Source organism: Ostrea edulis, chromosome 6, assembly GCF_947568905.1.
Source record: "Ostrea edulis chromosome 6, xbOstEdul1.1, whole genome shotgun sequence".
Lineage (NCBI taxonomy): Eukaryota > Metazoa > Mollusca > Bivalvia > Ostreida > Ostreidae > Ostrea > Ostrea edulis.
The window spans coordinates 86,561,091-86,588,556 of NC_079169.1; the positions used below are offsets into that span (position 1 = coordinate 86,561,091).

Here is a 27,466-nt window from a genome sequence, read left to right on the forward strand (position 1 = left end):
ATTCCCAACCCCATTTTCACATAAATTACAAATTCTCTGGTTTCTGGGCACACCACTCCATCTGCCTGTCTCAATAGGTAACCTGTGATTACTTCTTATAAAATTTTGCTAATATAAGAATAATATTTATTTGTAAATTGGCTTCTAGATAATTTCTCGATGTAAAAATACTATTTGTAAATAAATTATAAAGTACACCTTTTCCTGATGTATTATATTCAGAAACCCATTTGTGTTGAAATTGATCATTCAGAGTTTGTTTAATAACACTAATCAGCCATTTTTCATTTTCTACAGATTGTAAAATCTAGACATAATTTAAACCACATTCTTGTAAAATGTTCTGTACATTTCTAACCCATTTAAAATCAACATTGTCTGTTGTTGAGTTATAAAAAAATTTGTACAAAATACTAGACAACTTTGTGTCTTTACCATTCAACAATTTTAACCAGAATTTAATCATTCTAATTTTGACATGTATACACAATGGATATCTATTAAGTTCACCATAAATCATATAATTCGGGGTAGTTGTCTTAAGATTCAATGTAAGTTTACAAAATTTCAGATGCAGTATCTTGATGATATCTAAATTTTCAAAACCCCATAATTCACACCCATAGAGAAGTATTGGAACAACCATTTTATTAAACATATCAAGTTGACAATCGATAGATAAATTCAATTCCCTTGTTTGTTTTAATGATGGCATACATAACTCTGGTTGCTCTTTAAACAACACATTTTCTGGTATTGTAAAAAGAACCAGTTCTTGAAAAAATAACTCCTAAGTATTTGAATTCTTTAACAATTTCAATTTCATTATTATTGTATAGAAAAATTAAATTTGAGGATTGTCTACCTTTGCCAAAAATAACAATTTTAGTTTTATCCATGTTCACTTGCAACTTCCACTCTTCACAGTATTTTTGAAAACAATTCAGTTGGTATTGAAGGTCATCTTTAGTTTCAGACATCAGTACTGTATCATCTGCATACAACATTAATATGAGCCTTATAAAAGAGTCCAATTTTTTTTCAATTTCATCAGATAAGTTGCTCAAACCAATAACATTTTCATGTATCAAAAATAGTCACGTCCGTTTAAGTTTCATATCAATTGATAAGGCTATTTTCAGTTGCACTTAAATATTTCTTATCTATTAATATTGATTGTTCAGAACGACGTTGTGCTTTAGATTTAACATAAAAAGTTTGAAAAATGACATTGTTGATAATAATAATATAAAAAAAAAAGTTACTGGGAAAATACTGAGCGTTTAGGAAGAAGAGTTTTTATGAAATTGTATTATCTTACCGATATTTGAACATTCTGCGAAATTTATCTTTTTACAATTGATGCCATTGTAGTTAGGTATAAAACAATAAACAAAACACATTGTTCATTTTATGGTATTTGTACTTCTTTCTGCTATAAAAGTGTGCATTGTATTAAAAAAAATGTAAAACTGAAAGAGTAATGGTTCAATATTCACAGTATTTCTAACAAGTAATAATTATCAATGCACATCCAGGATGATATTTATTTTCTAAAGAATCAATATATGAGGGGTGAACACAGGTATCTATTTAAGGGTAAAAATTGAGTGAGTTTACGAGGTGAAACATTACATCATTTGCAAGGGTTGACAAATTCAAGAGATAAAACACTCATATGATTTGCAAGATTTGACAAATTCAAGGGATGAAATATTGATTGACGGGAGTTGAATAATTCAAGAGTTAATATACTTAATGATTTGCAAGATATGAATAATTAATTCAAGAGTTGGCACAATCCATTATTTGTAATTGAGAGATGAATGTTCTTTTTAAACAATTATCATGCGTGAAAACAAATCACCGGGAATTTTAAAAAAAAAATCCGTCAAAGAGCCCTGATGAGTACAGTCAAATTTAACTGCAAAATCAACCTGTTTTCAGAATCTTTATTCGAAAATGAACACGGCGATAACTTGATCTAAAGCTTTCTTTTTGCTATGGCAGTTCAGGACATATTCAATTTTGAATAAATACCTTCTGATTGAAGAATGAATGGTGTAAAAAGAAAATTTGACTATATTGAAAATTATTAGACAAAAGGACAACAAAATTCCGAAAAGAGAGTAAGAATCAAAGTACCGAAAGTACTGAAAAACGCTAATTCTATTTCTATCTGAAATGTTAATGGAGAGGAACAACAGGAGAAGTTCATGCATTGTTCTTTATTTCACATCTAAATAATACATGTACATTTTCTGTAATAGTACACTTTCGGGTCATCTCAACAACCAGACCTCAATATGCCAACAAATAATGTGTGTACAGTATCACAATGTCAAACATTTTCTTAAAACAAAGCTGTAATATTTCCTCATGTAATGATTTCATTCACATCAAACACGGCTATCTTGTATAAGTTTGAATTTGTCATATATATATATATATATATATATCTTAAATTTATCACAAAATCAATTTCAAATATTTCTCCAAATTTATGTTCCAAATTTTTACTTTGAATCTTACATTTTTTGCAACACGTAGGTTCTGATATTTCAAGAAATTCTTTGAAATATTTTAAAACTCTCCTCAACATAATGTGTTTAAGGTAGTACTCTACATCGTCATAATGGCTGACTTCCTTTAAAAACATGGATGAAACAATCGATATCAGCAATATTTGTCTTTTCCTTTTCCATTTAAATACCTAGCCGAGTAGCTCAGTAGGTTTGAATACCGACTGCTGAAATGTAGGTCGCAGGTTCGAGTCCAGCAGGGGTTTTAATTTTTTTTTTTCAGATTACCTTCTACTAAAACTGTCTTTTTTGACAAAATAAAGTAAATTTCAAAATTTTCAACTTCAAAATATTGTTGTACATATCCTCCACTTTTCATCTACATCAAATTTCTCTGGTGTAGCATACATCCTTAACATTCAGATTTCTTTGTAAATCTCAAACTTGCCTATGTTGTTATTTCAACAGGTTCCCACTTACACTCAATGCACATAAATTGTCATAAAGATGCTAAATATTTAATAAACACTTCAAACGATTAACTCCAGCATTATATGCCATATTTTTCTTTAATTTTGATGACAAAGTCTGAGAGATAGAGGTAACGTAACGATAAACATGTAATACAGGACACTCTAAAGTCTTATATCGATCAGTTCTAGGCATTGGCGATGACTCTTTGAAAACAAAATATCATAAGTTATAACAGAACCCCAGATGATATGAAGATCTCAGAATTTCTAAACTTGTCTGATCAAGTTCTATCAAGATGCCTTACGGTATTACTAATAATGAAAAATTCACTTCTACCTTACATACCTATTACATGTATCTACTAAACACTGTGAAAATAACATTGACACCAGGGATATTCTATTTGCATAAATATTACCAAAGTTGTCACTGGGGAATTTTCAAGGCGATTCCTGGACTCATGGTTTATGAGCAGCTTGATCCGAGTATTATAAAAATTTCATGAATCTTTTGAGTCAGATCTTCGAGAAAAATAAAATAAGAAGTAATAAGTAATGTTTCTGCACGCCGATTTAGAATGAACAAAACCTGCTTACTTAATTCCTCAGTTGGCGTTATTCTCAAACAGTTGCAAGGAATGACGCACACGTTAACAACTACTACTTACCCAATGCATGGTTGCTCAAAGACCGTAAGCGTCGAGCATAGGTCTAAATTTTGCAGCCCTTCACCGGCAATGGTGAGGTCTCCATATGAGTGAAAAATTCTTGAGCGGGAAGTTAAACAATACACACAACGACCCCTTGATGCGTCCCATGCATGATATCTAGTGTTCGTTTCTGAAGACTCAGGAGTATTATAATTCGGTTCTATTTCAATAATGTCGGCGCTTGTACTGACAATTCCCCATGCATATTGTAATACGGTTGAATTTGTTCTGATTTTTTTCCCCATGTTCTGGAGATAATGTTGTTTCAGATTTACTGTGCGATCTGATCATAAATGGTTTCGTTTAGCGACATTGCTCTGGATAGTTGCATATTCTATCAAAAAGACCGCCTCGATAATTTAGAGGTTAGAGCGCTCGACCCCGCATGCGGAAGGCCGGGGTTCGAATCCCGGCCGCGACAGACCTAAGTCGTTAAAACAGGTAGTAACAGTTCCATCGCCAAATGCTTGGCATCAGGTATGAATGTCACAGCTCCTCGGAGATGACCTTAAAAAACGGATGTCCCGTGTCACAGTAGGTGTGACACGCTAAAGAATCATCCCTGCTCAAAGACCGTAAGCGCCGAGTAAAGGTCTCAGTTTGAAGCCCTCTACCGTCTTGGTGACGATTCCATATGAGTGAAAAATTCTCATAACGTCAACATATTCCTCAGATTATTACAGATTGGCTGATGAATTTACTTTTCTTATTTCAGTGTATAATCGATCGGTAGGTACCATCAGGTTTTGGTACTAGAATGCAGGGTGAGCTCCCATCACTTTTACCGGCTCAATAATGTGGTTGTCCAACATGTACGGTGCTTCTTTTCCTAAGTATAATTGTAATTTTAATGGACCCAAACGATAAGGATGCTGCTTGATGGGCAAAGTGTCCACACCATAACATGACAAGCAGCATTGCACCAGAGAAATTTAAGGACAATTAGCATTGAGACATCAAAGTTTAGCGTCGAGATTGGCACGAATTTTGGAGTTCTTTAAACGGGCACTTTGATTGAAGTCTTTTTTCACTAGTTTCCACATTAATGACATTTTGAGTACAATCTTGAAATGTTTTGATATTGGCCAAAATGTAAACTGATTTTACATAATTTTGGTCACACGCAACAATTTTCATGATTTTGTTTTATTCAAAAAATTAAAAACATTTACATGAGTCTTCGTCGCAGTATTAATTAGATACTGTGACATTATTTATATCATGCATCAAATTAAAGCAAAGTTTGGATTTTAAAATCTCTGATTTGCAAATAAAAAACCTTTTGTATCATTCTGGAAAAAATCATACACAAAAAAATCATACACAATATTTGAGAGCTTCTATCACTCTTTCGTGCTTGATACGAGGTGCTCAGACCAGCCATTAAATAAATTTTCGAGTAATGAACTACCTTAAATGCCCCGTATCCTTCTTTATTTTGTAAAGGTGAAGTTCAAATGCATCAGTGTTTTTCTTTGAAAAAGTAAGAGTTTTTTTACTTTACTAAGCACTAAAAGTATGACGAAATAACGATCAATGTTAAAAAATTTAGTAGATATCACAGAAAATTCGGCGTATCTTTTAAAGTCTTATTGAATTTTCGTCTACCGTAAATGGATATATTTTTTTGAGTCACTATAGCAACCAAAGGCTACCCAATGATATCATAAATAACCACATTATATGCATCAACATACTTATTCCATTATCATTACATGCAAAGTTCGTTATTCATATATAACAAGATCAGTTTATCGGTTAGTCATTAGTTTAGTAGTAGAAGTGAATGGTAGTGAAAATGTAAAGTTGGTGATTGAACTAATGTACTGAGTGTAGTTGAGGATGGACCCCCCTTCTCCAACACACACGGTTCATTATTTTGTAGAAGTATTATATATATATATATATATATATATATATATATATATATATATATACATGTGCTTATTTACGTCTCATTGGACCTACTAGATCTTAAAACCGCGACATAATCGGAGATGAAATAAGGGTTCCGATATTCCGTTTTGAATTTATTTTTCACTGCATTATCAATAAAGTGCATCTAAAAATTCTATACGTCATTATAAAGCGTTTGCTGCATACACAAATGAATAATTTCAAACTTTATTTATTTTCTTTTTCTACATGTATATTTTGTATCTTTGTTTTCATTGATATCTAAGTTGATATGTCAAGCGTCAGTGCTTCTATCGAGAATTTGCTGTAACACAGAAACAACATAGGTGTTGTATATAGATATTAAAATACATACTGTGTTGATTGAATATACTGTATCACAGTTAATTTATCTTTCTACAGGTGAACAAAAGTGTTACTTCGAAGAGGAGGGTACAATAGAAAGTGGCATACCAGAAGGTATTGAATATAAAGGGTATTTTTCTTTACCTCTTTCTGATTTATAGCTGATTATCGAGAATAACCCATCATTTTAATCTAAATATTTTATTTCTGTTTGAATTAAACATACTTTTTTAATAATTTATTTCCAATTTTGTACGCTTACATCTGTACAATAATTATGTTTAGATAAATACACTGTAAATAAACAATTGGTATTCAATTAAAAAAATAAGGTATAGATTACATCGTTATCGCTTTCTGAAAAGTATGTCGGCATAGGCGTTAAAGTTCATACTCAGATGTATTTTCAAAAATGAAATTTATTTCTGATGATTACATTCTACGTTTATTTCTGTCAGAATTCCCAGTCAAGAAGATGTTAGCACTGCAACGTGTAATAGGGTTATACTATATAACTATCCTCTCATTCTGTTAGCACTGCAACGTGTAATAGGGTCATACTATATAACTATCCTCTCATTCTGTTAGCACTGCAATGTGTAATAGGGTCATACTATATAACTATTCTCTCATTCTGTTAGCACTGCAACGTGTAATAGGGTCATACTATATAACTATCCTCTCATTATAGCACTGCAACGTGTAATAGGGTCATACTATATAACTGTCCTCTCATTCTGTTAGCACTGCAACGTGTAATAGGGTCATACTATATAACTATCCTCTCATTCTGTTAGCACTGCAACGTGTAATAGGGTCATACTATATAACTATCCTCTCATTATAGCACTGCAACGTGTAATAGGGTCATACTATATAAATATCCTCTCATTCTGATTACTTTAATTAAAAATTTAACTTCCCCTTGTTTCTGTCGGAGTTTGATTGACATTGGGTCACTTATCCATGGAATCTTCATTGTAAACAGAGTCAGGACAGGCTCCCTGTGTCTATATGCATACATTGTACCTAACGAAAGTTTGAAAGCGCAATGTACACTAACATAGGAAAACGTAACTGAAATATTATCTGTAACAGAAATAAATATATTGCATCAATTCCTCTGAATAGATTTAACCTGTATCGTTAATTGCGGTAACTTTGAGATTTTGTATACATGTGCCCCATACGTGGATGTTAGACGGCGCTTTAGAATAGATTGAGATAAATGATCATGTACATGTAGAAGTTAACAGGCTAAATACATGTACAGATACCATTTTTGAATCAGACACATTTTTATGAGGTAAGTCCATTTTCGCTAACTAAAGGTTTCTGATGAGCTATTCGCCTCACAAATTCTTGTCCTTGCTATCGAGCCAAGTTTAGCGTATAATAAGACGGTAGGCTTCATTGCAAGCTTCCAATTTTATCCCCGAAATTTTATGTGTAAATGACCTTAACCTAAGACAGACAAGATTTTCAGTCTCTTTTTTAAAATTCACATCATGGATTTTCTGGAAACTTTTATGTCTGTCTGTCTGTCTCTGTCTTTCTCTCTGTCTCTTTCTCTCTCTCTCTCTCTGTGTTATTTCAATATCGCGAAAAAATCATTCATGTATAGTAGCCTGCTTCCACCGCTTTGTTTACATTGGGGTACACGGCGGAGGGAATACGAAATGTTGAAATAAGCATAGCTTCTCCCACTTTGTCGACAAGACTTAGCGTCGTTACCTACATGTATGTTCAAACTTTCACGGAAGCTGCATGGTATTTATAATGAAATACTACAAACTTATCGTAAGACAGTGCACATGTACCCGAAGGACAGTCCAAATTCACATTAATGAAATGAATATGAAAGCATTAATACCAATTGAAGCTAGCTATGACACATCATGACCAAATACAATGACATGAAATAGTATTCTATACTTTGTAGTTTAAATTCATCTACTAACGTAGTCGTATTGAAATAATTGAAATCAATATGTATGACATTGTACATGCAATGTATAGTAGAAGAGTATGTATGAGTGAAAGTTGTTTTTCAGTACCAGATTTTTTGTCAAGTCGCACCGAAACACACCTATGTCGAGGCAGTGAAATGGGTAAGAGAAATCAGAAACTAATATCACTTTTGTAGAACAGTGTATATGAACACATCTATATGTTCGAAACCTTTTCTTTATCAGGAAAGCTGGCATTAAAATGCGGGGAAAAAGAGTTCATCCTCCAGAGATGTGTTTGTAGCTACCATCATGTGTCCAACAGCATTTACCATACCTACACCGCTTGTCCGGGCAATTCTTTAGCTGACAGTGTCAATTATTTAACTTGTAAGCAGATTCGTTGAAGTATTATTTTTGCTTTAATGTCTTGTACATAGTCTGCTTTGCGTTTTACAGAAGGTATGGGAGTATGTCCCAGCGCTATGAAGAACAGCTACATGTATATTGATAACTACTATCTTCTTATGTGTAATGTACTTATCGTATAAACAAAAAGAAATACAGCTTGAACGTCTGTACCAATATTGTGACTCTACGTCAACGTACGGTGCATTCCTAGAGGCGGGGATAAATAGGTCATATGCTGTAAATGCATAGTGGCATGGTATTGAAGTCTCTAATCACAGTACATGTCGGGCCTATATGGAATCACTATATTAGTACGAAATTGATAATTTAGATAGGTGAGCATGTGGCATATTATTGGAAACGATGTCGTAAATTGTTTTCGTCCCATTCAATAATATTTCCCACTCATCTTGGTCCCATGGGGATCCGTATTAGAATAGGTCCTCAGTACCCCTTGCTTGCCGTAAGAGGCGACTAAATGGGGCAGTCCTTCGGATGAGACCGCAAAAACCAAGGTCCCGTGTCACAGCAGGTGTGGCATGATAAAGATCCCTCCCTGCTCAAAGGCTGTAAGCACCAAGCATAGGCCTACATTTTTTGCAGCCCTTCACCAGCATTGGTGAAGTCTCCATATGAGTGAAATATTCTCGAGCCATATACAACCAACCAACCATTCATGTTAAGACATCAGCTTCAGGAGAAGTGTCACGGATTTTGAATTATTGCCGCAGCAGTGTTAATTCTTTATCATGTCAACGTCTACCGCGACAGAGGACATTAGTTTTCAAGGTCATTGAAGGAGGACCAGTCACTAGCAATTTTAACCTCCTTAGGTTGATGTGGCGCTAGAATCGGACCCGGCCTCATATGAAAGGTATCCAGGAGTAAAATTTCCAGATGCAACTCGGGATGAGATTGTCCGAGGAATGAGATGAACCGTGGGACCTTATGGGGTTTGGGCAACCAATTAAAGTCTTATTATAACAAAACTATTTTAGATATAGGCAAGTACAAATATCCTGGCATATTTTAACGATCAAATGGTTGTTTAAAATTTGGTTGTGATGATCGTGCAGCTAGAGCTAGAAAGGCTTACTTAGTTCTGAAATATAGACTCCCTTTCGACCCAAATCTTTCACCCAATTTGTGGTTAAAACTATATGAATCAATTATTGTTCCAATTTCAACATATACTCTTCAGAAATATGGATATCCCATTTTTAGCTCTTCTGAGCCGAAGGCTCAAAGAGCTAATCATATGGCCATATGTCTGGCGTGCGGTGTGCGTCAACTCTTTAGAAAAAGGGCTATATCTCAAGAACCCCTTGGCCAATTTTTGTCAAATTTGTCACAGGGTATCCTTGGCCCAAGGGCTTTCATTTGTACTAAAACTAGGGTTGTGACCCTTTAACAAGGGGAGATAATTAGGAAAATGCAAACAAAAGTAGTGGTTGCTAAACAATCTTCTTCTCAAGAACCACTGGGCAAATTATCACCAAACTTATGCATAAGGGTGAGGATAGATTGTAGATAAAAAATTGTTCAAGGCATTATCCTGGGGCAAAGGGTGTGGTCTCTAAGTCACTTCAAAGTTGACCTTAAATTTTGTTTTGTTAAAACTTTGATATTTTGCTTAGTATAAGGACTAGGATCATCAAATTTTGTCAGTTGATGCATCTTAGGACCTTATATCATGTCTCAAAAGTAGGTCATGGTGATCAACTTTTTGAATTTCGCAGGTAATTATGATTAAATGGATTTTGATGCATATCTTGAACACTTTTGAGCCTATGATCATCAAAAGTTGTCAGTTGATGGATCATGGGACCTTGAACTGAGTCATGTGAAAAGTATGTTACCATGACCTACTTTCTGAATTGTATGGCTTATCATTTATGAATACATTTTAGGTTGTTATTTCAGATACCGAAAGGTTTAGAATCATCAAACCTTGTAAGTTGATGCGTCTAGAGGCCTCAAAACATATTTATAAAAAAGTAGGTCACAGTGACCTACTTTTTAAATTTTGCAGACATTCAAATTTTACATTTTCAATTTTAGATTCATATTTTGGACACTATGAAAGCTAGGATCATCAAACTTTATCAGTTGATGCATCTTGAGTCTTCATAGTTTGTTGATCAAAAAGTAGGTCACCGTGACCTATTTTTGGAATTTGACGGCTATATTTCAATATTTCAGATACTATTTGACTCACAATTATCAAACTTTGTCAGTTGATGCATGTTGAGTCTTCAGAGTGTGTTGACTATAAAGTAGGTCACTGTGACCTATTTTTGGATTTTGACAGCTATATTTGAATATTTCAGATGCTATTTGACTTACAATCATCAAACTTTGTCAGTTGATGGGTCTTGAGTCTTCAGAATGTGTCGACCAAAAAGTAGGTCACTGTGACCTACTTTTGGAATTTGACGTTTATATCTGAATATTTCAGATACTATTTGGCTTCAATTATCAAACTTTGTCAGTTGATGCATCTTGAGTCTTTGGAGTGTGTCGACCAAAAAGTAGGTCACCATGGCCTTCTTTTGGAATTTGAAGGCTATATTTGAATACTATTTGACTTGTCAGTTGATGCATCTTGAGTCTTCGGTGTGTCGACCAAAAGTAGATCACGGTGACAGTTACATTTAAATTTTCAGGTGCTATTTGACTTAACATCATCAGACTTTGTTAATTAATGAATTTGTTTAGTGAGAATTTTTGCCTGTTCTACAATGTATCAGAAGAGCGATTCTAGGCTCATGGGCCTCTTGTAATACAAATGTCAACAATATTGATAAAGCACCATTTGAAAAGATTCAAAATATCATGTTGAAGAACATTCTAGATGTACACAATAAAGCATTTAACTTGGCTGCAAAAATTGAACTAGGCAAATCCGCTTTACATGTTAAAATGTTTCAGCTCGCTTTTAATCACTTTTTCAGATTGGAAAATCTAACAAAATCAAATGATAACGATAACTTGTTTTAAAAATGCATTCTTAGAAGATACAAAGTTTGCCAATGAAAATATATAATATTGGCAAAGCTTTATAAACAAAATTTACGAAGAATATTGAATATTAATTGTGATACAACAAATAAACTATTTGGTTCTAAACTTCAAGATTTCTTTGTAGGTAAAACGTTTGAAGAATTAGAACGTATCAATAACACTCAATGTGGGAAACTCTCATTTTATAGTACATTATTTAACTATGAGGACAAAAAACTAAAAAATACAACCATATTTGTGTCTTCAAAACAAAGAATAAATGCGTCAGTTATATATAGAAACAGGTAGATATTGTAACCAGGCATCCCTAGAGAAAACAGGTTTTGCTACCATTGTAAGACCGGTGTTGAAGATGAAAAAAAAAATATTTTCACAAATTGACAAAGTTCAACTACCTGTTATTTTCCCAAAAAATCAAACTTCTTGCCACATGAACATCTTCTATACTCATACAAGTACTGTAAAATAAGTGTCCTCATTTGTGTATGTGTGTGTGTTGGGGGGGAGGGGGGGGGGGGGGTAGACGGGCAAGCCATGTATTTTATATGTAATGTTTGCCCAAAACTGACTTAGTTAAGCAACCTGTTTTAAAATAATTGAAGAAAATTAGATTCCTTGCTACATGCACCTCTTCAATACCAACACTCTACAGACTAAAAATAAGAAGGTCCTTACTTGAAAACTGTTAGAGGAGTTAATTGGACAAATTGTGTATCCTCCTAAAGGGGCAAAACACCTACAAGAGAGTTCAAAATTACAACATGATCTAAAGCGATCCTCAAAGAAGTTATATAGCAAGTTTTAGCTTGATACATGACAGAGAAATGAAATTAGAAACAGAAAACCTCGAACGGACGGACGGACAGATGGTCAGGCGAACGGACGGACGTACAGACATCGCCGTACCATCATACGTCCAATCTAAAACGGGCGTATAAAAATTGAATTTGTAAAAATAAATCTTGCAAAATATGAATGATTTTAACAATTGGATTGAAGTGCTAATTTTGTCATCTTTTTTGCATACTAGGTGAAGACTGCAGAAATTATAGCGTTGACAATAAAGGTCCATGTTTGAATAATGGAACTATAAACTGTGCTTTCTCCGGACACCTGGCGTCTGACATAAAATGTTCTTGTCCTAAAGGGTTTTCAGGGAGATTTTGTGAAAACAAAATAGTTCAGGTTCGTTGTAGTTTTATTCTGTAGTATTGGTTTGTTGTAATTCTGATTTAAGAAAATGAATAGCTGATTTAATTTTCCCCTAATGTTTTTTTAGTACAGAATCTGCCTCAAAGATCCAAGGGTATCAAACCTTTCTGATTGTGAAAATACACAAGAAAAAGAATGCAAAAAGAATTTAGCGTCCGGTATCTTCAGGTGTCCACTAAAATACTCGGAAGGTATTAGAGCTAGATATTAGTAATAGATGTTTATGTAGGATAAAGCCTTTATGGGGCCCCGCAAAACTCAAAATGTTTAAAGATGTTGAGGGAAACGAAACCATAAAAAGAGATTATTTCCTAAACAATTTCATGCATACACTGTACGAGGGTTGTGCAAAAAGTTCGTGGACATGTATTTAAAAAAAACCCATTCTAAATAATGTCCACAATAGGAGGAATGTATGATAAAAATTTAATATAGACCATAATGCTTTAAATGTGTAAAAGATTAGCACAATGCATATTCGTATAGCAAATTTATCAGCATATTTTAATGCAAGCCGCACGGCCCAATCTGACGCTGAAGAAATCGACGTTTTTGTAACGTCGCGATTCCTGATTTCCTTTAGTTGTCTTACTTGTCTGCATTCGCCTTTTTTTTTTTTTTTTTTTTTGTGGTCATCTGATGAGAGTCTCGGGACCCACCTTGCACAAACATATTGAAGTCCTCGGTGATGATACTAAACACCGAAGATTTGCCAACTCCACACAAGGATGCGACTTCCCTTAATGTAATACCTCTGTCTGTCGTGATGATGTCATGAACACTGGATTTCATGCTCTCTTTACATACATGTAGCAGAGGTCTTCCACACCCCTGAGCGTCCTTTAGAAAACAAATTCCTTCCGAAAAACGTTTATGCCACTTTTATACCAATACCAATGATATTGACACTGTACAGTATTTTTCTGCTCCATCCATTTTTTTTTTTTTTGGGGGGGGGGGGGGTCTCTATCGGCGTTTTTCTAAGCTGAATTTAATAACGGCGCGTTGTACTATGCGCATTGCCGACGTCATTTTTCGGGCGTTTTTTGATACTTTTTCTTACAGTGTTTTCTTTCAAAATCCTTACCTCATATTTCCTAAAAACACGTCATAACGGCATTCATACAAAATTATTTAATCAAAATAAGGCTCCAACTGTTATGATTTATGCTTTTGTATTTCGAAAATATGACTTTAGTCAAAGTCATAATCAATATATGTCACGACAATCATGACCTGCGTACGTTAATTCGAGTTGCGCAGTGACTTAAAAAACGTCACAATCATATCCCCTAAAGGTACTGTAAGGTTTGCGACATTTTGACATGTAGCGAACAAAGTCATGTTGCATATCAGTATGTTCGGTAGGAATTTATCTTTTAAAAATTGACTTTTTAGAAAAAATCGCCCGTGTCGTTTTTTGACCAGATGGGCTTATTTTTGTGATGTTTTACATTCTCGGGATCTTTGTACAAAAGGGAATACTAGTGGTATAAAAACTACTCGAGGCAAACTTATGGGGTAAAAAGCTGGTAGAATTTTTAAAAAGAGTATTATCTAATAAGATTATTCTGATTGGTAGAAAAATGTTATTTTAAAACACAGAAATAGCACTTTTTATATCTTGAATAAAATTTAAATTGGTTGCCATGGCAACAAAAAATGTATATTGAGCAGCTTTACAAGGTCTATGTCAGAATATTTTTTACTTTAAACATAATATTTGGACCATGAATATTTAAGAAAGCATATAGAATTACTACCCACCGGGCTTTGTTTCCATGGTAACAGATTAAAAAGAATTATTTCATTGATGCGATTAGTGACTTTGTTTTATAATTGTACAACTTTTGAAGAGTGCATTGAGCATTTTCATGAATAAGATACAATTCCAGCCCAAAAATGATATTTATATTTATTTGTCAAGTATTGTAGTATCACATTTATTAGAAATTAAAAGATGTTAAGTTGTTTTTTTTCTTTTCTAAATTCAATACAATACAATATTTTCAATATTTCGGCGGGTTTTCCACGGTCCTGCTTCGTCATAAATCCGTGTTACATTAGCCCGAACCTGTCTTATATACTGCATCTTTGAAATAATTTCCCTCTCCATGTTCCATTGCTTGATGTTTGTTTACATAGTTGAACTGTAACCCTCGTGACAACATAAAGCCCGGTCAGTGGTGGATCTAGAGGGGGGAGGGGGGGGGGGTGTAACGTAAAGTTAGTAAAAATGACACTAATAAATCTGTTTTATGTCGACGTTATGCAAATGTTCCTCAGAAAAAAATTAAGACTATTTTAAGATGTACTAGAGAAGACCCCTTTTTATTCTTACATGATCATATCAGTTGCGTTTTCTAAATTTCTAAGTTCATGCGATAAATCGCTCTATCAGCGCAAGCAGATGTCATGGCATTGGAATATGAAATACATGTAATTAGAGAGCATTGTCAGGTTTATTTTAAAAAATGCTTCTGAATGTCATAAAAATTCTTAGCTTTGTTAATGTCGAACATTATCTTTGAGGAAACTATTCACAAACAATGATCGATTATGACAGCATCAAAATAAATTCTACTTTCCCTAGCAAGATTCGCAGAGATTACATGGTCACAACATAATTTGAATGGAAATTAACCGCAGCACATACTACATATGTATGTATAAAAATATCGTATACATTTATAATATCAAAGAAAATAATTTATAAATGATCGTTTGAGAAACATTATTATTTTGTCATAGAGGGTTACACATATGCCGTCAATCTAATTAAAGTAGCGATTGTATGAGCGGATCAAAGATCTGCCGCTTGACACTTTACAGTGGTAGTAGATTACAAGAAAATATGACATTTTCCCTCGATTCAACTATGACGTCACGCATTTTTTCATTATGACGTCATAAAGCACGAAGTGGACTGGGGTATTTCAAGAGTTATCTCCCTGTTGTTGAAAACCTTACCTTAATTCTGATATATTCGATATTAACAACGTATAGAAATGATGTAATCAATTTAATCTACCGGTACGTCACAATTTTTTGCGCACTTACTTTCAGACGGCGATTTTTTCTTTCAAGATTATTGAAATGATTAAAACTTCTTTATTATACCCCCCTCCCCCCGCATACGAAGTCGGGGGGTATATTGGAATCACCATGTCCCTCTGTCAGTAGACATGATTTTGTCCGGGCATGTTCTAAGAAACTAGTGCATGGATTTTTCGGAACATTTGCACACTCATTACTAACCATATGAAGATGTGCACCTGGTACATTGTATTTTCATATTGATTGGACATTCGTTCTCCAAGTTACAGACGTTCTTTCTACTTTTGGACATGGTAATTTTTTAGACTAAAAGGAGAATATCTTAAAAATTCTTGAAGAGATTTGATTTAAACATTGTAAATACATTGTTCTTAGACTGAAGTTATACATTTACTAATTTAGATAAAAACATTTAAAGTGTTCGAAAGTTATGCTAATTTCTATTTTGTTTAAGAATATTGTTGTGTGAGAATATTTCATAAACATATTAAAAGGTTTGAATCAGACCTTTTACCGGTACATACAATTTTTTTTAATTCAGTAAAATAACATTTACGTATTTTATATTTTGATTTACAGTGTATATTGAACATACGAATATTTTCATTTTCTCTATATATCCATTTTCTGTTGGCGTAGAGGGGGAGGGGGTGGGGGGGGGGGGGGGCATACTCTAGCAATTTTTAAACCATGTACCAAATTAAGAGAAATGGTAATAAACAATTAAATTATCTGAAAATCCTATTTATTGGTATATTGTTTATATTGAGCATCACCGGAAATATCTTAATGTTTGATTGATTGATTTGATTTTTTTGGGGGTATTAGTCCCGAAAGGACAGTTCTAGTTTTAAATCGGAAATATACAAGAAACAATTTGGTATACGTAATGTATATCTTCACCCAATATTTAGAACAAACTTGGTATGTTCCAATTTCGCATATTTGTCTCAGAAGTTCGTCATAATATCAAAAGTGACACATTTTCTCAATGCGACTCAAACTCTGAAAAACATATATATCAATTTTATGAACAGTTTTGTTTTAGAAACTATAAAACGCAACTTTGGACAAAACGTCATATGTGTTATAGAAAGACAGATCTATGGTTTAAATATAAACTTTGTCCAAGCCTATGCCATCGGGGTACCTGTAAAGTGCGAAACGAAATCAAAACGAAACGAAACCCACCGAAACGTAATGAAACTTACCGAAACGAAACGAAACAGATTGTATAACCGAACTCTTTTAATTATTATAATTTAAAATGGTATCTTAGGCCCCTGTGAGAGTTGCCTTCCCTTTGATGTAGGCTTTCGGCTTGACAGATACAAAGTTTTAAAAGTTGGAAAGGGGGGGGGGGGGTGAGTAAGCACAAAGTTCATATCCTAAGTTGATTAAATACCATGTGCAATTAGTTTCGGATCCATAAATTTCAGAACGGAGGGTTACAGTCTCACAGGTCAGAGGTCTGGAGAAACACCCTAAACGAGGGGTGGGGTCGCTGGCGTTGGATCTGCCTTTGGGCATAAATACATGTTTCAGTATTTTTTGCTCTAAAAACAAAAATCTATGTATACATGTGGATATTGTGTATTTGTATGTAGTATGGATTCTGAGTATGTCCTCTCGTTCTCTTTGCAAGTTCTGCTTCCCTTGTTCATAAGCATTTTGATTTTACAAAATGCTGACCTCCGTCACTTCCTCGTGATATTATTGCATAAAAAAAATTCCGTTTTCCGTCCCCTTTTCAATTCCCCGTCTTAGCAACACCCCAAATGTATTGAATTATCTTTAGACTCACTACAGAGATAAGAGATAAGATAAGTTTATTCCAATTTTGGGCCCAGAGGGCATAACAGTAAGACAGTTTATAAAGAAGGAAATTCAAAAAAGAAAGAAAGTTTACAACATTAACTACAGGTTACATAGACTGCAAACTGCATGTGGATGCAGCATGTTGGGGAAACAAGTACATACATATATGAATTGCTAATCATGTGTATACACAAGTAAATGGACAGTATCAGTATTATACCAACATATGAATAATAAACTATAATGATTTTTGCAGTTTTAAAGCATCACTTCTTTTTTCTGAAAGTTTGCACTAAATATTCACTCAATTTGACAATTACTGGTTTGTACTACATATCAATAACAATTTTTAATAATTGCATTCATATAATAGGGTATACTATTTAATTTTTCCCATTATTGAAAGTACTCGCAACTCAGCAGTTAGAGATAAAATAAGAGGTTAAGAGCTCTTCCTGTTTTCAACTTTCTCAGACACGAGCTTCTTCAAACAATGTATCTATGACCAAAGGCGGATCTAACGCCGGCGACCCCACCCCTCGTTTAGTGTCTCTCCCCCAGACCTCTGAGACTGTAACCCTCCATTCTGAAACTTATGGACCCGAAACTAATGGTACATGGTATTTAGTCGACTTCGGATATGTACTTTTTGCTTACTCACCCCCCCCCTCCTTTCCAACTTTTAAAACTTTGTATTAGTCAAGCCGAAAGCCTACATCAAAGGGGAGGCGAATTTTAATCATATGTGGTAACTTTCACAGGGACCTAACATTTTTAATTATTATAATTGAAAGAGTTCGGTTATACAATCTGTTTCGTTTCGTTTCGGTAGGTTTCGTTTCGGTGGGTTTCGTTTCGTTAGATTTCGTTTCGATTTCGTTTCGCACTTTACAGGTACCCTCTGCCATCGTTGGAAGCCCACGGTCGGTCGCTCTATTCGTGTACCTAGGTAAACGAATAGAGCGACCGACCGTGGGTTACCGACGATGAACAGAGCGGCCGACCGTGGGTTTCCGACAATGAACAGAGCGGCCGACCGTGGGTTTCCGACGATGAACAGAGCGGCCGACCGTGGGTTTCCGACGATGAGCCTCTGCTAGATGTTTTCTAGACGAAAAACTGTGAAAATAGAATTTTTTGTCATAATGCAGAAAATTGCGATCCTAGTTCTAAGTCATTTTAATCAACGTGAATACAACAATTGATTTGCATTAAGATTGTTGCAGAATATACATTTATATTGAAACGAGTGGCGGATCTAGACCTTGAGGCTTACTGTAGGGGTGGGGGTTTCCGGATACAAGAATGTCGATTATAGTGGAAAAATATAGATCCCCTTTTACTATAACTATATGCAACCACAATCAACATACATGTAATGATGATAATAACATTGATACAATGACGTTAATCAAACAGAAACGAAATATATCGGTAATAAACAATATTATAATTTTTCATGTGCTACTCTCAGACTCCTAACAGTTTATATCCTTTATGTCTATACAGAAAAAACTGGGCCTCATTGCAACTCGCCGGACAGCGTCACCTCGACCAGGTTCACTATGACCAATAGCATAGCAGCGCATCACGTGATAAATAGCTGTAGAAACTTTCAGACGACCTTTGTGTTTTCTGTCTTCCTACAATATTTGCTGAGCTGTTATATATAATACTTGATGAAGATGACTTCCATTTTTATGACAGTTTTATTGGCCAATGAAAAACAGTCAAGCCAAAAACGGAAGATCATAAAATGATTGGCCAGTACCTGCTTTATGGTTTTATAGGTCCTTGACAGCTAGTTGTACCGGTATTTGGCGGCAGTGAGACATGTCGTGACAGAATTTTTTCCGCACTCAGCGGGCGACAATTTTTTTTTTTATTAATTTACGCTTCGCGACAATTTTTTCCAGTTTAATTTTGCATTACTTTTATCTGGGACTACTATTAGTGCAAAACCTTGCTTCAGATAATTTGTTTTTTATTTCTTCTGCGCCAATTTTTTTTTTTCGTCAGCAACAAAATAAGAAAAAAAAAAACAGCCCCTTTCCGCAAGTTACATGGTTGGTTCCTAGGTAAAATGAACAAAAAGTATTTTTACACACCGAAAATAACAGATAAATCAAATGAATGTAATAGCATGATCGGTTTGTCCACTTTATCTTTTCTATGATTGATACTTTGTTAATATGCTATTCCTTTTGCTTTCTTTGATCCAGATATACATGTAGCAAAAAAGGAAATTTATATATATTCACTGGTTAAAAAATTGAATTTTAAGACGAATTTATGTATTCTCCCAAGAATAGGCATAGTCTTTAAATGGTACATGGAGTAATACCCCCCCCCCCCCTTTTCCGTTGTGCAGCATCTGTTCGTATCAAATATCTCAAGAGGTTACATAATGAGGTGTTTTTTTGTTGTTGTTTTTTTTATTATCGCTAATGACATTCTTTCTCTGCCACAAAGTATGTGCATTACTTCTCTGCTTGTTTAGCTGCTTAGAAAGCAAGCTTTAAGGTTTGTCGAACTACGAGTGAATTGCACAGATACGTACATCATATAGGAAAATTACGTACATCAACCAAAAATATTTTAATGAGTTACGTACATCACGTGTGTTTTTACACAGGAGTTTAACTCGTCCATTCAGGAGAAACAAACGGATTTTACCATTCTGAACGATAAAGCGTACAGAAATACACAAACGTGACTAATATTATTGAATAGTTGATAGGATAAGATATAATCTAAATTGAAAAATTACTCGTTTCTTCTTCCGCCACCTTGGGATGTACGTAACTGCAGTTACGTACATCAGTTTTAATACCAGTGACTAGGAAACAAATCTGTATAGAAGTATAACTTACCATACCCATTTAAATGTAATTATTCTACTTAGCGATATACACATTATGAAACATATTTCAAGACTAAGTTTTATATTCTTGTATAACCGAACAATCAAATGAAATCAGGGATTTTAGTCAAATTCTCTGACCGTTCTACAGAAAAATACCCTCGGCTATATAGACCCGTTTTTTTTTTTTGTTTTTTTTTTATACACTGCGGAGATCCATTAGGAAATCGCCCCTGGCTATATGAACCCCGTTTTTATATCAGTTTTTATTATGCTACAGCCGCGAAAACATTAAATTCCTATGGCCAAAGTCTCAAACAATTTCATTAAAAGGCAAAAAAAGTTGAAATGATTCCAAAATTACAGTATCAAACATCTGTTTACATATACATGCATTTTTAGACAAATGACATTCGTTCTGCACAACTATCGTTATACAAATGGTTGTGTAGTTTCCGAGAATACTCGCGGATAGAAAAGTATCGGAGAAAAATGTTAATAATAATGATAAGAAGAAGAAACGGTGAAACAACATGTTCCCAAACTTTGTTTGGGAGAACATAAAGATGAAAAGTTCATTTGTTGTTCCACAGTTTTGTTATTTTTCAAATCAATTAAACATATACTGTTGATAATTCTTTTTATTCTACAGTCTTCCAAACTATGTTAGTATGGTATAATGTGTGTTTGAATTATAGTGCATTTTTCTTCTTACTGGTTGCCAGTAGACGGTCAGTTATCTGATATAAAAGTTCAGAGGTTTTGCGTTTCTGCAGTATTGCTATGTTATATATTTATATGTTTATAAAAAAAAATAATAATAAAAAACATATTTTAAATTTTTTTGTTTGGAATCAATAAATCAACATTCAGAGTAATGAAAAAATGCAAATTAATTAAGGATTTCCATATTAATTTTCATTACAGACGCTACTGAAGTCATGTACCCCTATGTATATTTTTATGAAATTCATTGGAAACAGTTATTTGTCGTTATTTTAAAATAAAAACAACAAGAAAATTGTTGAATTGCATTTATTTATCAAGAAACATGTCAATAACTAAAACACATGTCATTTTCAATATGTTCATCAAGTTTTAGAATAATAAGTGCAGAATTACTGAATTAGCGTTACTCTCCAAAATGTTAAAAAACGAATAAATGTGGACACAATTTCCTTATAGCATGGTTTACATATCATTTTTTCTGTTTATATTAGTAGGTGTACATATATTATAGTTATTTATGATAAAAAATCCATACCTTTCCTTAATAATTTCAAATTTATAGCTTCTAGAGTATGTATACCCCCATAAAAAACCGAAGTCTGGCGCCAGACAGCTGAGCTATTCAAAATCACTCATGGATTAAAATTTTATGTAATTTCACGAAAAGACACAGATAATGATTCCTTATCACCTTGGTAAAATGTTTGTGAAAAATAAAGGAAATCTATCGCATAATGGACTTGATAAATAATTTATTGAAAACGGAGTTATTGTCCTTGTATTCAATATTTTGAAACATATCATTGACTATTCAAATATAACTAAGACTTTTGAAATATTTTATAGCTGACAATTATTTTTTGAAAATAACTATTGAAAAAGACTCCAACAAAATTTATGTTCCAGTCATTAAATCATTGACTTTGCAAAATTTTATGACGTCACAGGAGTGTGGAACTACGTTAAATCAGATTGAGTCGTTTTGATGTCCGGAACTACATATGGGGGAAAGGGTACACATTTAGTTTCATAAAAATTGAAAATAAAAATCTGTGAAAATAAAGAAAGTATACAACAAATTATTAGACGATGCCGAACGCCTTAGATACTGTACAATGCAATACTTGACATCAAAACGGTTCTACTTGATCTGGATTCGATGACACAGGATCAACAACTGTATACGGATAAGTATCGATCCCTCAGGGTATTTAATTTATTTTTATATTTTCTCCTATGTACCTTAGTTGGGATGCAACTCAATTTGTACCCTTTTCGCCACAAAAAAAAAGGGGGGGGGGAGACCCCAGAATCAGAAGGCAAAAAAAAAAAGGCGATTATTCAACCAAAATGAGGTTTTAAACCCCCTCTAGATACCCCACAATACTATGTTGTAAACCCCCTCTAGATACCCCACAATACTATGTTGTAACCCCCACCCCCTCTAGATACCCCACAATACTATGTTGAACCCTCCCTCTAGATACCCCACAATATTATGTTGTAACGCCCCACCCCCTCTAGATACCCCACAATACTACATGTATGTTGTAAAACCCCCTCTAGATACCCCACAATACTATGATAGTACTTTTGCACTTGAGAAAAAGACTTTTAAAAAGTTTCTTCCTGTATATTTTCATAGAAAACATTGTTCCTCTATTGCGGGTCCACCCTACCCACGGGACCTTGAATTTACACTACCTGAGGATGATTGAATATTAATATGACTAATCATGGCCTGTTCTTGAGAGGGAGCTTTTTAAAGTATCCCCATGTAAATCCCTATTGTGGGCCTACCCTACCCCACGGAGGCCATGATTTGAAAAATTTTGAATCTCCACTCAACAGAAAGCGTTTACATACATGTTGTCTTTTCTGGATCAATGGCTCTTGAGAAGATTTTAGAAAGGGTCTACTGGTTGACACCCAAACTATACAGCCTTATCACAACTAAGGTCGACAGGTTGACACCAGGCTTGGATTTCTCGAAAAAAAAATCTCAAACTTATGTCTGAGTTTTCTTTTATTTGAGCGGTCAAATTTTTAGCATAATCTCAAAGTCAAAGTTTCGACTTAAAGGCCGGGAGTAACCTAGAAAATTTTACACCCCTACAGCAATTAAGCATATATGGCAAGAGGGCAGGGCTTAGCATTGTTATCAGAATAAGCAGCAATCTGATGCTTGACTCTACACGTGCTCTGTAGCAGACGATATTTTGAACAGGGAGACTGGTATGATTTATCAAAATAAACTAAAGTTTTCCCGCATTTTTCTACCACTCTGCTCGATCTGTGAGGCACTGAAAGGCTATGTTTTTACTTTAACAAAACTTCACCCTAGGAACTACAAAATGAATTCATCATTGTTTTATCCATATCTTTTAAAACATGTAGTTTTCTTTTATAATATACACAAATATTGGTATATATGATATACTAATACTTATAATTTTCCTCTTGGTACCTTTCAATTATGAGAAGAATTTGGGGGGGGGGGGGGGGAAATTGTAGCTGTGCAATGGAGGACATGTGCATTGAAGGGTTATTAAGAAACACTTTGTCCATTATGATATTTGGAGACCTACTATCTGTGATTGTCTCTTTTGGCATTGTAATGTTCACATGTAAGAGTCCAGATTGAGAGTAATTTTAGAGTGATGGTTGATCAATTGGACATTTGTCATCATTGGTGAGAGACAATTAATGGGAGTTACACAACTGGCCTAGGAGATCGTTGCTTAATCAGACAAACATCATGCTTGACATTATTCGAGAAAAGGTACCAGCAATCCTGCAAAACTCTGAAACAGTGATCAGACTGAACAGTCCTAATGAGTTATTTTCATAAAGTTAACCAATTTTTTTAATGGAATGTGATTATATATAATTAAAAAATAAAATTTGGATTTACCAATGATATATGAGTAAGTACTTTTTTTCCACGTTATACAGTGATTTGATTACATGTTGCCTTTGTTGCAATCCCTCTTATCTAGAACTAGACAAGCATGCTCCTGCAATATGTGAGTCAACATCCGGTGTAAACAATAACAAAAGATAATCACACCCACAAACTGCCAATCTCTAGTTTGAAATACAAATTTAGCCCTGCTTCAGATTTTTGAGGCCAAAATTAAAACTTCATGAGAATTTATATCTAAAATAGATATGGCCAATATATGCACAGTTATGAGGGGAACAAGCATACCTATTTTAAAATTTCAGTACAACAGCTTAATCTTTATTTTTGCAAAATAAGTGCTGCAATCTGAATGTGACCAGAAAATTCATATATTCCACCATTTTCACCGATTGGCTGCTTTTATACCCAATTGCCGGCCTTTAAATCGTCAGAATGGGTCTACTGGTTAACATCCAAACTATAAAGCCTTAATATATCACTCTTGATTTCTTCTATTCGTTATTATTGATATACTTGCATCAACATATTGTTTTCAAACCACCCCCAGGGATAGGGCAGAGCTACAATCGGGGATAAAATTTGCATGCCATCGAGGATATATAAGAACAGACTTTTAAAATGTTCTTCTTAAGAACAACATGACCATGATTAGTCATCAATATGCAATCATCCTCAGGTAGTGTAAATTCAAGTTTGTTCAAACCATATCCCCGGGGATAGATTGGGACCACAATAGGGGGACAGCGTGTTTATGGGAATTTATAGGGAACAGTCTTTAAAAATCTTCTAAAGACCTATGTGTTCATGAGTAGTCGTATCAATAATCAGATGTTCCCAGGTAATGCAGATTATGGCTTCTTCAAATCATCCCGGGTACTGGACCACAATCGGGGACCAAAGTTATACATGTCAATATGATGAGGATTTTTAAAACATTTTCTCGACAAGAATAGCCGGCGCTGTTGTTATCGGTAATATATTTGTACAGCCACCCTCAGGTAATGCAGATTCAACATTCTTCAGATCATGGCCCAGATGTAAGATTTTATGTCATGCTGTCATTTGATTTCCTTTAATTGTGTTTTATTGTTGCATTCCTCTTTCTACCCTTGTATAACGTTTTCGGGTAAATTTTGTTTTATAGAAAGCGCTATATAGATTTTATTTATTTATCGTATTTTTTTTTATTTTTTTTTGTGTGTGGGTTATACGACATGTACAATAACAACAGCTCAACACCCACTGATTACCAAACTAAAGATGTATCTTTTGACATTTTCCACCTCAGTTCTCCATCCCCACCAGGATAATGACTGATCCCTAATCAAAATGTTTGCCCTGAATGTCAGCAAGATGCCTGTACAAATAGACGCTGACAAATGAAAAGTGAAGATAACGAATGCTGACCAATATCACAAATCCTATAAAGATAGCAAAATTACATGGACCCCTGGACAACCCAGTGGTGGGATTCGGTACCTAGGGGGAAGTTATAAAACAACCTTATAAAAAGCTACGGTCAATTATACATGTAAATACATGATCATTTATCTTAATGATATTTGGAAGAAAATTAATAAAAAATTTGCAATTAATAATACAAATGATAATATAAATTTTACAAAACCTAGACGTGCTTGTGGTCTGAAACCGACAGACAAGAAAAAGAAGTAAAAAAGCGTTATACACGACAAAAGAAATGTAGGAGTGGATTAAAAACGCTTTAAACCAGTAAGTGATAGCCACCCGCGTCTTGAAAGAAAGTGAGAACATACGCGGGAAAATTGCGGGTGCGTCACTGCTCACCAGTTATGAACTTGGACAAGTATAGCAAGAGGAATAAATCTTGCCAACTTGAAACATTTCATTTATCCATAATTACATGTAATAAAGCAACCAATTCTTCTTATCGTTCAAAGCATTTGGTTGTATTTTCCAAATCAGCTTTATATTCGTACTTAAATATCTGCAGCCACCTTAGCCCTCCATCTTATACATGTTTTTCATTCATTCAATATTTTATTCCTCTTAGCAGAGAGTATATTAGAAATATATATATTACATTAAGGATGAATCATACAACATATGTACAAATATGAAAATGTGAGAACAAAGAAGAAAACAAAAACATTACATAATTACATGTAAATGAATAAAAAGGAAAGGAAATGTGATATACAAGGAACTCAGAGCATTACTAACTCTTAGTTTAAGTTCATATGCACCTTTTGTATATAGCAAAAACTTTAATTAGATAATTCCCACATATAAGTAGTAACTTTTTTCCTTCTGTTCTGAGAGGATAAATTGGGGTTTTACCTAACTTATATGTATATAAATCTTCTTCATCAAGAGCACGGAATTCTGCACAGATACACAGATCAAGGTTTGTAATATCGTCCCAAAATTGTTCTCTGTTTGAGGAAAAGTTGTGACAACTGCAGGCAATGTGTTTAAACATATCATTATATTCGGAAATACAAAGTTGACGTGTATATATGTTTCTCATGGGAGGTATTGTCCAGAGTTTAACTAAGGTTTTAATAATTTTGGTTTTTTGTGTCGACCATATGATTTTCCAAATTCTTGGCAACCCCTTTCCATCATGTAACTGTATAAATCGCGTAAAATCTGAGTCAAGATGTGTTCGTTTATTCCATTCACAATCTTCGTAAAGCGAAATAGAGGATTTTACAGTTTTTCCCCAGGTATATTTGTTTGGGAAGGCACCAGATTCCAAGTAAGATGTAAGATATTGCGTCAAGGAGTATTTATCCAGAATGACTAGAATGTCTTTAATGAATCCATGCGTGGTTTCCCATGGGTTACATAAAACTGTAAAGAGTCTGAAGAGAAATATTTGTTTCGCCAGCACATTGTGAGAGAAATTGCACAGTTTTCCTAAAAACAATAGTTTCTTTTTATCAATTTCAGATATGATAGGTCTGAGACCTAATAAGCTTTCACACATATCGGACCGTGTTGATAGATTTAAGCTTTGAATATCTTTAACGATAAAATGTTGAAGTCGATGCAACATCTGAAGATCCTGGGTTTTAAGATCATTCCATATTTCACATCCATATAATGTAGAAAGTATGACTACCTTTTTAAAAAGATTCACAAGAGTAACTAGATTGAAATTTTCTGAGTATAAGTGTTTTATGGAGTAATAAGATCGTCTGCCTTTGTCACATGCCTCCTTTGTCCTGGTTAGAGATTTGAAATGAGAGTTTTGAATGATCCCAAGGTGATTGTACTCACTATTTACAGGGATTATTTCGTCGCCCACTAACCATTGATTTGAGACGACATTGTGTGATTTACCGAATACTATAATATATGATTTTTTAGCGTTGAAAGAGAATCTCCATCTACAACAAAAATTGTATGCTACATCCAACGTATTCTGGAGTGAGTGCGGAGTTAACGATAAACATGCAATATCATGTGCAAGAGTTGGAGTCAATGACTCTATTCTATGAATTTCAAAGTTTTTGTTGATGTGAC

The 27,466-nt window shown here is 34.2% G+C and overlaps 1 protein-coding gene across 15 annotated transcripts in view; it reads left to right on the plus strand.

Annotated features, from left to right (window-relative positions):
* Positions 1-21,322, plus strand: part of LOC130046502 (uncharacterized protein K02A2.6-like) — a 63,672-nt gene extending 42,350 nt beyond the window's left edge. For 7 of the 15 annotated variants that reach the window (XM_056142476.1, XM_056142478.1, XM_056142481.1 and 4 more), the window contains 7 exons: positions 6,025-6,081; positions 8,022-8,078; positions 8,163-8,306; positions 10,251-10,280; positions 12,382-12,536; positions 12,631-12,754; positions 18,948-21,322. In XM_056142476.1, coding sequence (XP_055998451.1) covers positions 6,025-6,081; positions 8,022-8,078; positions 8,163-8,306; positions 10,251-10,280; positions 12,382-12,536; positions 12,631-12,754; positions 18,948-19,111 — 731 coding nt within the window. In that variant the 3' untranslated portion in view covers positions 19,112-21,322. The remainder of the gene's footprint in view (positions 1-6,024; positions 6,082-8,021; positions 8,079-8,162; positions 8,307-10,250; positions 10,281-12,381; positions 12,537-12,630; positions 12,755-18,947) is intronic. The other 8 variants (XM_056142485.1, XM_056142486.1, XM_056142488.1 and 5 more) reach the window with 2 other exon arrangements.
* Positions 21,323-27,466: the final 6,144 nt, after the last annotated feature.